This window comes from Scylla paramamosain, chromosome 32 (assembly GCF_035594125.1).
Source record: "Scylla paramamosain isolate STU-SP2022 chromosome 32, ASM3559412v1, whole genome shotgun sequence".
In the NCBI taxonomy this organism is placed as follows: Eukaryota; Metazoa; Arthropoda; class Malacostraca; order Decapoda; family Portunidae; genus Scylla; species Scylla paramamosain.
In genome coordinates, this window is record NC_087182.1 from 17,252,381 (window position 1) to 17,269,880 (window position 17,500).

Sequence of the window (17,500 nt, forward strand, 5' to 3'; positions counted from 1 at the left end):
AATAATAATAATAATTTCTCTCTCTATTGTTTATTTAATAATGTTCTATGCTCGTGCGTCATTGTCCTTCCGTTATTATTATTGGTTATTATCATTAGTAGTAGTAGTAATAGTAGTAATAGTAGTAGTAGTGTCTGTTGTTGTTGTTGTTGTTGTTGTTGGTGGTGGGTGGTGGTGGTGGTGGTGGTGGTAATTGGTGGTGGTGGTGGTGGTAATGGTGGTGGTGGTAATGGTGGTGGTGGTGTTAATTTTGGTCTTCATTTATACAACAATTTCCAGGCGCAATGTCAACGTCTATTTTCACTCGTATTCCCTTCTCTTCATCTCACCGCTCACATTTCACACGCTTTTATGCATCAACAAAAAAAGCTTTCACTTCATATATAATATTTCAAATACATTTTTACTTCACAATTTTCTCACTGGCAATGATTTTACAGCATTCTCCCTCTCCCTCTTCCTCTCTCTCTCTCTCTCTCTCTCTCTCCCTCTCTCTCTCTCTCTCTCTCTCTCTCTCTCTCTCTCTCTCTCTCTCTCTCTCATTTCTATACCTCTTTTCTTCCGTCCATTACTTAAAGTCTACCAGAGAACTCCCTCAGCCAAGTTAATTTAGATATCGAGAGTGAAGTAGAGAAGGAAGGGACGGTGGGAGGGAGAGCGGAGGACAGGGAAGGACACGAGCAGGGAGAGAGAGGGGGGGAAGGACCGAAGGAGGATTGAAAGGATGAGAAAGAAAGGTGGACGAAAGAAAGAGAGGAAATAGAATTATGTGAATAGGAGTCTGATATCGAAATGATGCTAAAGGAATGGAGGAATTAAGGAAAATGTAGGAAAGGAAGGAAAGGATGGTAATGTTCGTGAAGGAAGGAAGGAAGGAAGGAAGGAAGGAAGGAAAGAAGAAAGCAGAAAGGTAAATAAATAAAAAGAAAAAAGAAAAAAATAATAAAATAAGGAAGGAAAGAAACTTGGGAAATATTAAGACAGAAAAGTAAAGACAATAATTATTATAGAAGTCAAGAAAATGAATAAATAAAAGACAAAATAAAACGTCAAAAAAAAAGCGAAACCAGAGAGAGAGAGAGAGAGAGAGAGAGAGAGAGAGAGAGAGAGAGAGAGAGAGAGAGAGAGAGAGAGAGAGAGAGAGAGAGAGAGAGAGAGAGAGAGAGAGAGAGAGTTTTCTTATACAATTCACCCGTCACCTGTTAACAATTCTCTTACCTGCTGTTGGATACTTCAGGTGAGACGAGGAGAGAGGGAGAGAAGGAGGGAAGGGGGAGAGAGAGAGAGAGAGAGAGAGAGAGAGAGAGAGAGAGAGAGAGAGAGAGAGAGAGAGAGAGAGAGAGAGAGAGAGAGAGAGAGAGAGAGAGAGGGAGGAAGATGGGGAGGAAAGGAGGGAGATGGGGAGGAAAGGAGGAAGATTGGGAATGAGAGGAGAGATGAGGAGTAGTATTAGTAATAGTAGTAGTAGTAGTAGTGGTAGTAGCAGTAGTAGTAGTAGTAGTGGTAGTAGTAGTAGTAGTAGTAGTAGTAGTAGTAGTAGTAGTAGTAGTAGTAGTAGTAGTAGTAGTAGTAGTAGTAGTAGTAGTAGTAGAAGTTTAATGAATCTACGTATGTAAAATTTATATATGATTATAAAAATGAACTGATACATACAGACTAACTGACTGACTGACTAACTGATTGACTGACTGACTGAATACATAAAGGACTTGAGCGACTTACTGATTTAACTGAATGAATAAATAAATGGATTACTAACTGACTGACTGACTGACTGACTGATTGAATGAATGTAAGAAAAACTGACTGATTGACTGACTGATTGACCGAATACATAAAAAAAACAATTACTACTTTACTGATTTAATTGACTGACATAATTATTGACTGACTGACTAGCCGATTCACTGACTGGATGAATAACTGAGTGAATGAGTGTTTGAACTGACAAATAGACTGACTGAGTGATTGATTGACTGGTGAATAATAAAAGTCAGTGATTGTTTCAATGATTTGACTGAATGAATGAGTGTCTGACTGAATACGTGAGTGAAAGAAGAAAGGAAAGAAGCTGACAGATTGACTGAGTGACTGAATGACTATCTGACTGTCTGACTCGCTGACTGACACACTGGAAAAGAATATTGATTAATTTTCTTTGTTTCTTTCTTCCTTTTCTTCCTTTTCTGTATTGACAAGTGTTGATTGCAAGTAATTGTGGAGAAGAAAGGAAATGAGGACGAATAATAAAAGAAAACGGAAAGGGAAAGAGAATGAAAAGAGTTTAGGAAAGGGAAAGAAAAAAATAAAGAGAGCAAAGGATACTAGAGAGGGAAAGGAAAACATACATAAAGGAAAAAAGAGAAAAGAAAAGGGAAAAAAAATGAGTGTAAGGAAAACAAATAAAAGAAGATAAAGAAAATAAAAAAGAAAAAGGAAAAGAAAAAAAATATAAAGTGTAAGGAAAACAAAGAAAAAGAAGACAATAGAAAAAAATAAAAGGAAAAAAGAAAAGAAGATAAAAATGAGAAAGTGAAAAGAAAAGAAAAAACAATTAAAAAGATGGCAAAGGCAAATAATACCAGCAAAAAATAATAGAAATAAAAATAACACAGGGGGAAACAGAGAAAAGGAAAAAAAAGGGAAAAAATCACTTTCATCGTGTATAACTGTAGCAAATGAATTATGAAAGAAATAAAAACAATGCAATACAACAAAAAACAGCCTTGTATTCCTGCTTTTCAATCACAGGCTCTCGTTTGCTGACGCTCCAATACAAATACAAATAATAGAAAAATAAAGATTAAAGAAACATCAAACAACATCAAAAAAAAGACTTCAAATGTAAAAAATAAATAAATAAGTAAATAAATAAAAAAAAACAGAACAGAACAAATATCAACACGAATCGTATGAAAAAATTAAGAAGACACTGAAAAAAAGAAATGTTTATTATCCTTGAAATACCGAAAAGGAAAATATATTGAAAGGAGCAAGATGAAGCTCGACGCACACCAAACATAACAAACCAATTGCGATAAACAGACTCCAAGAAAAAAGAATAAAATGAAGCAAAGAAAAAAAAAAAATTACTGCTCTTAAAATCACAAGTGAGCATAAACATGACTGAAAGAGAAAAATATTTACGAAACTAAAGAATGAATGGTAAGAAATATACCTCAAATGGAAATAAAACTGCTAAAAATATACACGCTTCTCTTAAAATACTGAATTTATAGAATCATTTACCGTAAAACTCAGAAATTGGCGACGATAATGCCAAAGAGAAATATTGACAAATGCATTCCATAAAGGTAAGACTGCAAAATATTGATTCCCCTTCAAATGATGAGATGAACAGAAAAACAACTGAAGGAACTACCAGGAAAACATGTAGAAGAAAAAAAACATGATAAAAAAACAACCTAAATTAGAAGTGTCATTGCTGTAAAACTCAGAAATTCATGAAAAAAAAAAATCCTTTGAAATAAAATATAAAAAAAAAAACTTGGAAAAGATAACTGCAAAGGAATATTTATTCACTTTAAAACTCCAGATGAAGAAAGAGAGAAAGAGAGAAAAGAAACTGTAAAGTACCTAGTCTGCAATATGTAAAAGAGCAAAAAAACACAAAAAAAAAAGACGATAAAAAGTGACACCTTAGAATATCAAAAAGAAGAAAAATCATCTTGAAAAAAAAAGAAAAAAAAAAAAAGAAAGGAGGGATTTGTGAAGTGTCCTCGTCTCAGTACGCAGCAAGACCAATTGGTAAATATAACAAGGTAACAAATCAACACCATGAACCAAAAAAAAAAGCTAAAATAGTAACCTCTTACAATATACATAAAAAAATAAATAAATAAATCACCTTAAAAAAAATTGAAAAAAGGGAAATTTGTGAAGTATCTCATCTCAATACGTAGCGAGGCCATGACAAATAACAAATGTCTCTTAAAGTACCAAAGATAGAAAAGATCACCTTCAAACTCAAGAAAAAGGGAGAATTTGTGAAGTATCTGATCTGAATACGCAGCGAGGCAATTGGTGGTGTGTGGCGGTGACTTCGTGTACCAGGAGGCAGGAATGAAACAGGCAGAAAATAATACCTCTTAAAGTAACAAAAATAGAAAAAAAAATCACCTTAAAACTCAAAAAAAAGAAGGAAATTTGTGAAGTATCTGATGTGAATACGTAGCAAGGCAGTTGGCGGTGACTTAGTGTACCGGGAAGCAGGAATCAAACAGGCAGAAAACAATCTTTCTTCTAAAGTAACAAAAATAGAAAATAAATCTCCTTAAAAACTCAAGAAGAGAAGGGAATTTGTGAAGCATCTGATCTGAACACGAAGCGAGGGCGATTGGCGATGTGTGGCGGTGACTTAGTGCACCGGGAAGCAGGAATCAAACAGGCAGAAAAGTAACGAGAAACAGAAAAATCACCTTAAAAACTAAGAAAAAGAAGGAATTTGTGAAGTTTTCTCGTCTCAATATGCGGTAAGGTAGTTGGCGGATTGGAGGGCGGTGATTTAGCATGCGGGGAAGCAGGAATCAAAGCCGATACTTGCGCCTGAACGCCTCCTGTCCCAGCCACGCCACGTAAACAATGGAACAAGGCGCAAACAGAACACGACCCTCCGCCTCCCCGGGCTGAGGGCGAGTTTACCAAAGCGGACACAGATGTTTATTCCAGGCAAGGTTTAGCTATGAGTTTGATTGTGTGTGTGTGTGTGTGTGTGTGTGTGTGTGTGTGTGTGTGTGTGTGTGTGTGTGTGTGTGTGTGTGTGTGTGTGTGTGTTTGTGTGTGTGTTTTCTCTGTACTTTATCTCTTTCTCTTTTTATTTTATCTGTTTGTCTATGTTTGTGTATCTCTCTCTCTCTCTCTCTCTCTCTCTCTCTCTCCTCTCTCTCTTCTCTCTCTCTCTCTCTCTCTCTCTCTCTCTTCTCTCTCTCTCTCTCTCTCTATCAATCTATCTAATCTCTTTATATATGACGGAGGGACACACACACACACACACACACACACACACACACACACACACACACACACACACATACACACACACAAGAAGGATAAACTGAAACCTGGCTACTGTTGTGTGTCGGCTCAATACAAGACGAATCACACAGACTTGCAAAATACACAAGGATCCGCTGAATCGTCACACGCAGGAGGAGACACAGAGGGAGACGAAAACACAGAGGCAAAGAGACAGACAAAAGCCGTCCTGGTGTTCTATCCTCGCTTGTGTGTTTCCGCCTCGATAACTCCTCCAACACTTATACTCCGTCAAATGCACGAGTTTCGGTTTTAATGTCAAATTGGAGGCGTGTGAATGCGGTGCCAGCTTTCCTTTCTTGCATTTTTTTTTTCTCTCTCTCTCTTCTCTCTCGCTTTTTTTACGACTTCAGACTCCTATGTCACGTAGGAAAACTGGGAGAATAGATGGATAGAGAAAGCAGATAGGTAGATAGATAGATAGATAGATAGATAGATAGACTGTCACGTAGGAAAACTGGGAGATAGATGGATAGAGAAAGCAGATAGGTAGATAGATAGATAGATAGATAGATAGATAGACAAACAGAGATAGTCACACAGAGGAAAGCGAGTATGAAAGTAATAAAAGAAGACGAAAACAAAATGACGGTAATGGTTGGAACCGAGAGAAGGAATGAATGAAAGGAAGGAAGGGAGGAAGAGAAAAGGATAACAGTTAAGAAAGGAGTAAAGGAAGGGAAGGATAGGACTGAGGGAAGGAATAGCTATAACAAGAAGGAAAGTGGAGAGAGGATGAGAACAAGAGAAAAAAAAATGTACTTTGACGTAGGAAGAGGAAAAAAGAGAGAGAGAGAGAGAGAAAGAAAAGAATATACTACGAAAAAGGAATAGGAAAAGAGAGAATAAATGTACTTGATTGACTAACTAAAGAAAATTAAAGAGAATGGTTCGAAAACTTTAAGGAAAAAAAACAGTAAGTTAAGAAAATGCGAAAAAAGATTAAAGAAAAATAGGGAAAACATTATATTGCAGAAAACGGGGAAAACACGAAGTAAAAGGAAAATGGAAGCTACGACAGATTAAAGAAAAATAGAAGAAAAAACATTAAAGAAAGTGGAAAATATCAACTTGAGAGAGAGAGAGAGAGAGAGAGAGAGAGGGAGAGAGAGGAGAGAGAGAGAGAGAGAGAGAGAGAGAGAAGGTAATGGATCGGGATAACTCTCGCTTTCTCTAATTACTTGAGATAAACTACGTCAACTATCTCTCTCTCTCTCTCTCTCTCTCCTCTCTCTCCTCTCCTCTCTCTCTCTCTCTCTCTCTCTCTCTCTCTCTGATACACCATTTCACATATCAATAAAATACAACCCAAGAGAGAGGGAGAGATTACTGTCAATAGATAGATAGATAGATAGATAGATAGATAGATAGATAGATAGAAAGACATATAGATTGATTGATTGAGACGAAAACAAAATAACGATCACTTTTTAATCGTCTCTCTTTCAATACGAAATTAAAAGTGAAATGGATGAAAAGATGAAATAGTTTAAAAAAGAACACTGAATGAATGAACGAGCGAGTGAATGAGTGAGTGAGTGAGCGAGTGAGTGAATGAAAGTTTCGACTGCCAAAAGAGCTGCATTTTTTTTTTATTTCAATCAGTCTGGGCAGATAAGAAAAGAGAAAACGATGAATAAAGGAATTGATATCCACTGCTACTGCTGAAATAAATGTAAAAGCACAAAAAAAAATAAAAAATCAAGAAAAACGTTAGAAGTAAATAAAGAAAAGTGTAGAAATGAAATTAATACAAAACTCCACAACCTGAATCACAAAATAATAATAATAATGATAAATAAATAAATAAAGAATGAAAAAAAACACACATACAGTCACAACCACCATGAAAATAAACATAAAAGTTAAAAAGAAATCAAGAAAACGTTAAAAAAATAAATAAGGAAAATATAGGAATAAGTAAATACAAAGCTCTACAGCCTGAATCACAAATAACAACAATAAAAACAACAATAATTAAATAAACAAATCGTTCTGATCCTAAAATGAAGATAAAAAGACAATAACCAAGCATCTCTCTCTCTCTCTCTCTCTCTCTCTCTCTCTCTCTCTCTCTGTGTGTGTGTGTGTGTGTGAGTGTGTGTGGTAGGCGGTAAAATACGGTTCAGATTTGGCAGTTATCTGAAACAATCCGAAACAGTGAGCCTTCTGTGTTCACTGTTCCGAATTGTTCCCTATTGTGTTCCCTCCTTCCTGAGAGAGAGAGAGAGAGAGAGAGAGGGAGAGAGAGATTGTAGGGGAAGTGAGATAGGAATAGAGGAGGAAGAGAAGGAGGAGGAGGATGTAGTGTGTTGGAGACCTTAGAGGAAGGGAAAGATAAGGAGAATAATATATAAGGAGAGAAGAGGAGGAGGAGGAAGAAGAGGAAGAGGAGGAGGAAGAGAGCTTGGGACCCAGGTAGATAAAAAAGGAAGAAGGGAGAGAGAGAGAGAGAGAGAGAGAGAGAGAGAGAGAGAGAGAGAGAGAGAGAGAGAGAGAGAGAGAGAGAGAGAGAGAGAGGAGGAAGAGGAGGAGGAGGAGGAGGAGGAGGAGGAGGAGGAGGAGGAGGAGGAGGAGGAGGAGGAGGAGGAGGAGGAGGAGGAGGAATACAAAAGAAAGCCAAAAAGCAACAGACCTTTTGGTCCTTGCAAGGCTGAGGAGGAGGAGGAGGAGGAGGAGGAGGAGGAGGAGGAGGAGGAAAAGAAGAAGAAGATGAAGAAGCGAAAGGCGAGGAGAAGGAAGAGTAGGAGAAAGTAAAAATAATAAACAAATAATATGTAAGAAAGCAGAGGAAAAAGAGATGGAATAAAGAAGAAAAGAGAGAGAAAGAAGGAAGAAAATGTGAAAGGTAAAGGAAGAAGGAAAGGTAGATGATAAAGATGAAGAAGAGAGGCGGAGAGAGGGAGGAAGGTGGGGTGGAGGCAGGAGGAAGAAAAGGTAGGTGATGGAGGAGATGAAGTGGAGATACGTGGAGGAGGAGGAGGAGGAGGAGGAGGAGGAGGAGGAGGAGGAAGAGGAGGAGGAGGAGGTGGAGGAGGAGGAGGAGGAGGAGGGCTCTTTTTTGCGTGCACGTTAATGTAGTTGTCACAGGAAGACTCTCTCTCTCTCTCTCTCTCTCTCTCTCTCTCTCTCTCTCTCTCTCTCTCTCTCTCTCTCTCTCTCTCTCTCTCTCTCTCTCTCTCTCTCTCTCTCTCTCTCTCTCTTGCACATGATCTTTTCTTCTTTCTAAATCGTATTATCTGTTCGGGTCACGTCTCTCTCTCTCTCTCTCTCTCTCTCTCTCTCTCTCTCTCTCTCTCTCTCTCTCTCTCTCTCTCTCTCTGGTCGTTCACCTCACACCCGCATTTTCTGATTTTCTCTTTTATTTGACTTGTTTTCCTCATTTGAGTTTAGCTGGTATAATGATTTTTTTCATTTTTTTTTAATTGGTATCCTTCAGTATGACACGTTTTAATACTATTCACTGTAACAGATTCTCCATCATTCCATTTTCTTTAAGTTTCATGCAGACTTTGAACAAAAAAAATTATCAGTATCTTTGATTATTCGGTGTTATTTTCTTTTTCCTTATTCAACATAATTCACTATTTCTTTACACATTCCTTCAACATTATTCACTATTTTGTACATCCATTCACTTTTACAACAGTCATTCATCATCATTCGCTCTCTCTTCAAACATTCTTCTCAAACACTCATTCACTGTTACATTAATTCAACATCACTCCCCCTTACTTTATTTCAACACCATTCACTCCTTTTCCAGCATCCATTCGACATAACTCACTCCTTCCCAACACACACTCAACACCATTCACGCCTCTCTACGTTAACACCACTCTTCACCCACACCATTCAAAAACTCCCTACAACGTAATATTTCAGCGTCACTCAACATCACTCCTATTTCACGCTGTACCGCACCTCTTTCTCTTCCTCCTGCAAGAGTCAGTCGTGCTTCCAAAGAACGGTTTGTTTTCTGCTTTATCAACACTTCCTTTCCCCCCTTCACATCCGTACTGTCTAGAAACCTTTCATTGCACTGTTTTATCACCCTCTTCCCTTCCCGCCCTTCGCTTCTCTCCTCTTCCACTAAATTCTCCTCTGTGATCTTTCTCCTTTATCATCTCTAATATTTTCTCCTATTCTCCAATGATGGCGTGTCTTCTGCTTTATTATCCTTGTCTTTCATGCTATTCCTTACGTAATGGTTCTCGTTATCGGATTTCGCCTTGTTTTGTTTTTGTTTTGGTTGGTTTGTGTCTCCTTTTATTGCTGCTACCTCGGGAAACGTTGACAAGAGAGATGCAGCTGAGTTTTGTTTGTTCTTGAGGTGTTTTGATGTTGGCTCTCTTAACCTGTCGGTGATTACTGGGGAAAACAAATAAGATAAGATAAGATCATTTATTTGTCACATTGTTATATATTGGCGTATACAAGTGAAATTCTTTATGGTGTGAAAGGGTTGACCAGCTTTCCAGAGTGGTAGGTGAATAGAACACTGATTAATTAGGTTGTTAGTGCTGAGTCAATAGGGAGCTTTGAAAGATTGGGTGGATGGGGATGATAAGTGAAATAGGTAAGCATACAGGGACTGCCACGTGCAGGCCTCATGTCTTCCTGCAGCTTCCCTTATGTTATTGTGCTCTTATGTTCCCAGCACAGAGCTTTGAAGGATTAGATTGGGGTGATACGTGGAAATAGATAAACATTTGGAACATTTGGAACATTTGGAACCATAGATAAACATTTTAAACCATTTTTTTCATTGGTATTAGTACATGATTGGTATTTACAGTGCGCAAATTTCAAGATACATATTAGTTTGTCTTTCTGGAGCAAATAGCATATAGTTAAGTTTGTACAGAGACCACCACATGTGTCCCCTTTATATGTATTTCCATTGTTTCCTTATTTTTTTACGTACCTGTATTTTTTCAAAGATTAGGCAAATTTATGGATGGAGATGATAACAGAAATGGCGAAGCATATTATATACAAGGACTGATGGCTTCCTTCACCAACCTTTATTTACTAACGTCCCTCCATTCCCCAGGTCCCTACTGCCCAAGGACCTTCGATGGATGGGCGTGCTGGAACGACACCCCGGCCAACTCCAGGGTCCACGCGCCCTGCCCTGATTTCATCCCAGGCTTCAACCCTTCCCGTGAGTATTGAATCCTTCTGTGCCTCCTTCAGTGTATCCTTCAGTGAGTGGAAGTGTGGGAGGATAAGAGCTTAAAGAGTGAGGAAATATTAATGAAGAGTATGATAGTAAGAGCAAAAATGTCCTTCGTTATAACCTTCACTGTTTCCTTCATTGTATTCTTCACTGAGAACGAATAAGGAAGGATGAGCAAGGAAGGATGAGTTTGTGAAGGCTTTGCTCCATTTCTTAAGTGCTGAATGCTTCCTTTGGTCTGTCCCTCGCTGTATCCTTCAGTCTATCCTTCAGAGTGAGAATGAAGGATGGAAGAGATGGAGGCAGGGTATTTTTGAGGGAAGGAGTGCCATGCTAAGTGTGACGAAGGAAGGATGGAAAGAATGGAGAAGGAAGGAGGAATGTGTGTGTGTGTGTGGGTGTGTGGAGGGACTGAATGATTTGAACGAGGAAAGAAAAAGAGAGAGAGAGATGGAAGGATAAGAAGAAGGGAATAGGGAGAGATGTAGGAAAATGAAAGATGTGTAATGAAAGAGGATAGAGAGAGATGGAAAGGAGGGAAGAGAAACGAGGGAGAAAGAAAGTAAAAGGAGGAGGAAGGAATGAAAGAAGGATAAGGAAGAAGTAAAGAAAAACACAAGGAGAGAAGGAAGAGATGGAAAGGAGGGGAAGGAAGAAAGAACGTAAAGAAGAAATGGAAGAAATGAGGAAAGGAAAGATGAACAGAAGGAAAGAAGAGAAGATGAAGAGATAAAGGAGGTAAAATAGAACCACATGAAGAGGGAAAAGAGAGAAGAAAGGAAAGGACAAATTAAATGAAAGGAAAGGAAAGGAAAGAATATGGAAACGTGTTACCTGAGAGAGAGAGAGAGAGAGAGAGAGAGAGAGAGAGAGAGAGAGAGAGAGAGAGAGAGAGAGAGAGAGAGAGAGAGAGAAAGCAAGATGTAATCAATGTCTCTCTGTTTATTCTCTTCCCCTCCTGTACATTAATCTTTCTAATTACCTCCTTTATTCACTGATTCTCCTTCCCCTATCCATCAATTTCTCCTTAACCACTACTCTCTCTCTCTCTCTCTCTCTCTCTCTCTCTCTCTCTCTCTCTCTCTCTCTCTCTCTCTCTCTCTCTCTCTCTCTCTCTCTCTCTCTCTCTCTCTCATCTGGCGTAATGAAAGCAATCAAGTGCTAATCAGAAGGTATTACTGACAGATTGCACTGAGGTACGATAATTATATGGAACGTACGATGATGCTACGATAATATTCACACACACGTTCACTCTCTCTCTCTCTCTCTCTCTCTCTCTCTCTCTCTCTCTCTCTCTCTCTCTCTCTCTGAAAAGTGTAGTTTGTGGGAGATAGATAAACAGAGATGTATTTATAAACAGATAGATAGAGAGATAGATAGATAGGTAAATACATAAATAAATTAATACATAAATATACACGTAAACAGATAAACAAATAAAGAAAAACATAAAAAAAACAAGCAAGCAAGAACTTATTGAATAGGTAGACAGATGAACAGACAGATAGATAGATAAACAGATAGACACACAGACAGATAGGAAGAAAGAAAGACAGAAAGATAAGCACACAAACAGATTGCTAACCAGATCAATAAATAAAGAGAGAGACAGAAAGGCAGACACGAATACAGAGAGATATATAGATATAGAGAGAAGCAAAGTAATCAAAGCCAAGTGTGCATTCAGTTTACTCTCTCATTTTGCTTCCTTTATGGGCGTTTTTAGAGGCTCCACTTTTATCTTTAGTGGAAGGGCAGGGGGGAGCTGGCTCAGTGTGGATGATGGAGTGGATGAGGGAGTGGGTGGAGCAGATTGGATGGTTTTGTGGGGGTGTTAAAAAGCTTGTTATGTGTGTGTGTTTGTGTTTGTGTGTGTGTGTGTGTGTGTGTGTGTGTGTGTGTGTGTGTGTGTGTGTGTGTGTAGGGGACATGGTATCTGGTTTCTCTCTCTCTCTCTCTCTCTCTCTCTCTCTCTCTCTCTCTCTCTCTCTCTCTCTCTCTCTCTCTGGACAAGCCTTCATTTTTTTCTATTTTTCTTAGTTTTAATGTTTTATTTTCCTTTTTTAATCGAGTTAGTGCTTAGGTCCCCCCCCTCTCTCTCTCTCTCTCTCTCTCTCTCTCTCTCTCTCTCTCTCTCTCTCTCTCTCTCTCTCTCTCTCTCTGTAATATCTCAGATTTGCTTCTCGTTCTCAATTTTTCCACTCTCTTTCTCTCTCCTCTTGTGGTTCCATTTTCCCTCATTTATCCCATCATCTTTCCTTCCTGCGCCCAATTTTCCCTCCCACTTCATTTCTTCCCTCTCTTGCTCTCTTCCCTTCCCTCCCTCCCTCCCTCCTTCTTTCACTCTCATAATGCTACCATCTTTTCTTCTCCTCAAAGGTTAGAGTTATCTTATCTTATCTCTTCCCTCCTTCCTTCCTTTCTTTCTTTCCTTTCTTTCTATCTTTTATTCTTTTTATCATTTTTTTCTTGTCTCTTGTTAAAATTTTTTCATTATTTTCTCTCACAGTTCTCGTTTTTACGTTCTTTCTTTCTTTCTTTCCTTTTTGCTTCTTTCCAGCTTTCTTTTCCTTCTTCTCTTTTCCCTCCTTCACTTCTTCCTTCTTATTTCTCTTCTTTCCTTTCTTCCTTCACTTGATTCTTTCCTTGTTACCTCCTTTCTCTTCCTTCTTCAGTCTTCTCTTTTTTTCTCCCTTATTTCTTCGTTCCTTTTTCATTCCTTCTTCCTTCCTTCCTTTCCTGGTTTCTTTCTTTCTTTCTTCTCTCTTTCTGCAGTTTGTCTGTCAGTAAAAGTTTTCTCTGATTTATGCAGTGACTGATTTTTTTCTCCGTCACGAAGTTGAGAAGTTTTTTTTCCGACTTGTAAACAGTTCCTTTTATTCGTTTACTTCAAACTTTAACTTAATCTTTTTTCTCTCTGTCCATCTTTCTTCTTCTCTTTCTTTTCTTTTTCTTCTGCTTGAAATGAATCTTTCTGTCTGCGTTTTTTTCAGTGAGTTTCATTGATCTACTGCAATCTTTTGTACTTTTTTTCTCTTTTCACTTTCTTTTTCTTTGTTTTTCTCTCTTTTTTCTCTCTATTTTGTTTTTGTTTCAAGGTTAATCTATTTGTTTTGCGTCTTGATTGAGTTTCATTAATTTACTTCGATCTTTTTCATTTTTCCCCTTTTCTATCTCTTTTCCTTTTCTTTCTCCATCCCTCCTTTTTTTTTTTATTTATTTCAAGGTATATCTCTTATTTTATGTTTTCAGTCATGTCAGTGTTCATGTTCCACCAGTCAAGTCGTCTGCGCCTCACGCGTGAACCGAAAAGTTTGTGAATAAATCTCTCTTTTATTGGTGACGATGACAATAAAAGTTTACAAAAGACGCACCCACTGCCTCGAATCGAACAAATCTTACATAACTACAGTGGAAGTTTGCCAAAAGATGCAGCCTTTGAATCGAGCAAATTTCGCAGAGCTTTGACGCACAAGGTACAAAAAGGAAAAAAAAAAAAAAAAGACAAAAAGAAACAGAAGAAAATAAAAAAAGTTACAAATATCGGTCTTCAAAAAAAAAAAAAAAGGAATTATTATAACTATCGAGATGACAAGATTGACACTGAATTCTCATCCACATTCGTCATTACAAATATGAAAACTTAAAATTCCCTTCTAGAACGTGACAAAGGCAAAGACTTCTCATAAATCTGAACAAAATTATCTAAACGAGGCAACGAGTTCGACTTTTAAAAATCACCCAGGTACACACTCACTCGAGATCTCACACATAAACATAAATACACCCTAAGAAAAATGAAACCCCTATATTAGCCTCTATGGGGGAAGGCCTAAGACTCACTAGACACAGTAACTACGCAGCATACCCGGTGATCATTGCTTGAGAGGTAAATAGAACCCCCACAAATCAGAGTCAATCTTAGCCACTTTGCCTCTGCTGGGGAAAGACTTGAACGTCACTGGCCACGCAGGAAGAAGGTCAACCACGCATCAAGACACTTATCCTCCAATATTTGACAATGGTTTCTGATTCTGTCTGGGGACCGGCACCTCAGTGAGCATTTTTTTTTTTTTTTTGCTTCTAATTTTGTTGCCCTTGACCGGTGTCCCTCCTACATAGAAAAAAATAAAAAGATTCTCTCCGCATCAGAGCCCCGCAACATAACTGGTTTAGCCCATAGCAGACCCAGTCCTTTTTCCCTCATCGGTCGTGATCAGATGAGCCAAATAACAGAGACCTAATGAGACAAGCCCCACTGCCCCATAGTAGAGCCAACACGTCTCCCGCATCACAGCCGATCAGATGAGCTGGACACCTGAGACCTGATCAACCAGACAACAGGCAACTTTACATGCAGATTCTTCACGTCAAACAAAACAAACTACACACGAACCACGAGGAAGGGAAGGCAAGCAAACACGAGAAGATCCAGTTGCAAATGCGTCACAGCCACCACCACCACCATCACTACCACGCCGCCGCTGCCGCCATCACCACCATGGCCGCCGCTCCCCTGTCACCGCCTGCAGCGATTCCTGAAACTTCCATGCTGGCGGCGGCGTGTGGGCAGCTGCTGACGGAGGCCGTGACGTCAGCGGTTCATCCCTCGAGCACCGCCATGTCAGGAGAGAGGAAGGGCGCGGCACAGCACATATAGCTCAATGCGTCAGGGTGAAAGATGCGCAGGAGGATGAAAAAGCTTAACACAATCATTGCCGCCACGCAGAGGCAGCACAGAGGAGCTGCAACACAACGGAACAACAAAGGACACTCAAGAATTCAAAGGAAATACAAAAGAATACAACTTGACGCTAAGAAGGAACACAAAGAAGCACAAAGGAAGAACAAACACCACCACCACCACACAGAGAACACAAAGGAATGCTTGAAAGGAACACAACGGTAACAACAAGGGAAACAGAAGAACACAAAGGAAATACAAAGCAACATGCAGAAGGAACACGAAGAACAAAAACCACCACAATAAAAAACACAAAAGAATGCTAGAAAGGAACACAACGGGAATACAAGAGACAGTGAAGAATATAAAGGAAGTACAAAACAAAAGGTTCCCGCTATTCTTTCATTCCATCTGTTCCTTGAGTGTTTTTTTTTTATTTATTCTCTACACTCGTTCCTTCAATTGAGTATCACTTGACGATCCTACCAAGCCAAAATAAAAGTGCAGATTCTATAAACATTTTCACTACTCCATCACTCATTTACTTCCCATTAATGTCTTTCAGTTATGCTCCAATACTGCACCAGACTATCCTTCAGTTGAGTAATACTTGACGACTCTACCAAGACAAAACAAATACAGAGGTACTAAAACATTTCCACTACCCCTCCACTCCCTTATCTGCCATTATTGTCTTTCAGTTTTAGTCTAATCCTACACCAGACGTTCCTTCATTTGAGTAATACTTGACGACCTTACCAAGCTAAAATAAAAATGCAAGTAGCAAAAGCATTTACATAACTTCTGTCATTCCATCACCTGCTGTTGATGTCTTTCAGTTTTACTCTAATCCTGCTCCAGACTTGCCTTCAATTCAGTAACCCTTGACGACCTAACCAAGCCAAAATGGAAATGTACTCGAAAGATTCCAACAACTCCATCACATCTTTTATTACCCCGAGTGTCTTTCTTTCCAAGTTATTCTGTAAACTTACGCCATAATATTTTATTGCCCCTGAAGAGATTGTTGTGGGGACACTGAAAGAAGAAGAAGAAAACTATGCAGTGTTTCCCCTTGTGTTGTCTTTGCAAAATGTAATGAAAACTTGTTCTAGATTTATCACATAACAGTTTATTACCCTTGAAGAAATTATTGTACAGAATCAAACTACGAATAGACTAAAAAAAAAGATAAATAAATAAATAAATAAATAAATAAATAGATCATGATTCCCTTTGTGTTGTCTTTGCAAAATGTAATGAAAACTTGTTCTAGATTTATCACATAACAATTTATTTCCCTTGAAGAAATTATTATACAGATTCAAACTATGACAAGACTAAAAAAATAGATAAATAAATGAATAAATAAATAACTAGATCATGATTCCCTTTGTGTTGTCTTTGCAAAATGTAATGAAAACTTGTTCTAAATTTACCACATAACATTTTATTACCCTTGAAGAAATTATTGTACAAAATCAAACTATGACTAGACTAGAAAAATAAATAAATAAATAAAATAAAATAAACAGATAAATAAATAGTTCATGATTCCTCTTGTGCTGTCATTGGAAATCATAATGAAAACTTGCTATAAATTCACCCCACAACATTTTACTACCCTTAAATAGATTGCTGTACAGAATCAGAATATAACTAAACTTTCTAAAATATAATGAAAATAAATCTAACTATTCTACAATTCCTCTTAATGTTACCTTTCGAAACCACACTGAAAACTTGCTCTAAATTTGCCCCATGATATTTAATTACCCTTAAGACACTTGTACAAAACCAGAATGTAACAAGATACACTACAAAAATAAATAAGTAAATAAATAGAATAAGTAAATAAATATATCTAAGTACCCCCATGATTCCTCTTCTCATACTTTCTGAAATCTCACTGAAAACGTACACCACCCGGTAAATGAAGGTAAGGAGACACGATGCCTCACCATACCGCACCAGATAAATTTAATACCGTTGAGGAAGTTGATGCTTAGACCCAAATACACCTGGAGATCGAGAATAAAAAAATAAAAAAAAATAAAAAAATCGAAAACCATGAAGACAAGGAATAACAGGGAGAAGATTAAGAACACTCACAAACCCACAATAACAATACGAAGCCTCAATGACCCCGCGAGTGGTTCATTAATGCGAGGCTCCGGAACACCGACGCACTGAAGCACATTACGTTTCGCCACGGTTTGTAGCGAATCATTCTCGTCCACAGCAAAATTCCGCCACGTTGATGAAAACACTCGTACCGTTAGGAATTGAACGCCACGTGTAAGGGTCACGGAAGGTCACAGGTCAAGGTCACAGGGGAAACCTAAGTAATTCTTTTGTTTAGTGTTTTATTATTTAATCTTGCTTTTAATAAAATGACGCCATGTTTATATGGGTTTTATTGTTATTTTTATATTGTTATTTTCTTCTTATTTTTGCTGTTGTTATTATTATTGTTGTTGTTGTTATTATTATTATTATTATTATTATTATTATTATTATTATTATTATTATTGTCTTGAATATTTAGCTTTTTTTCTTTCTCTTTCTTTTTTTTT

The 17,500-nt window shown here is 38.0% G+C and overlaps 1 protein-coding gene across 6 annotated transcripts in view; it reads left to right on the plus strand.

Annotated features, from left to right (window-relative positions):
* Positions 1–17,500, plus strand: part of LOC135089301 (calcitonin gene-related peptide type 1 receptor-like) — a 236,893-nt gene that overhangs the window by 162,220 nt on the left and 57,173 nt on the right. For all 6 annotated transcript variants that reach the window (XR_010261445.1, XR_010261446.1, XM_063984803.1 and 3 more), the window contains exon 3: positions 10,112–10,222. Coding sequence is in view for 4 of the 6 variants with exons in the window: in XM_063984803.1 (XP_063840873.1) it covers positions 10,112–10,222 (111 nt within the window). In the remaining 2 variants the exon portion in view is untranslated. The remainder of the gene's footprint in view (positions 1–10,111; positions 10,223–17,500) is intronic.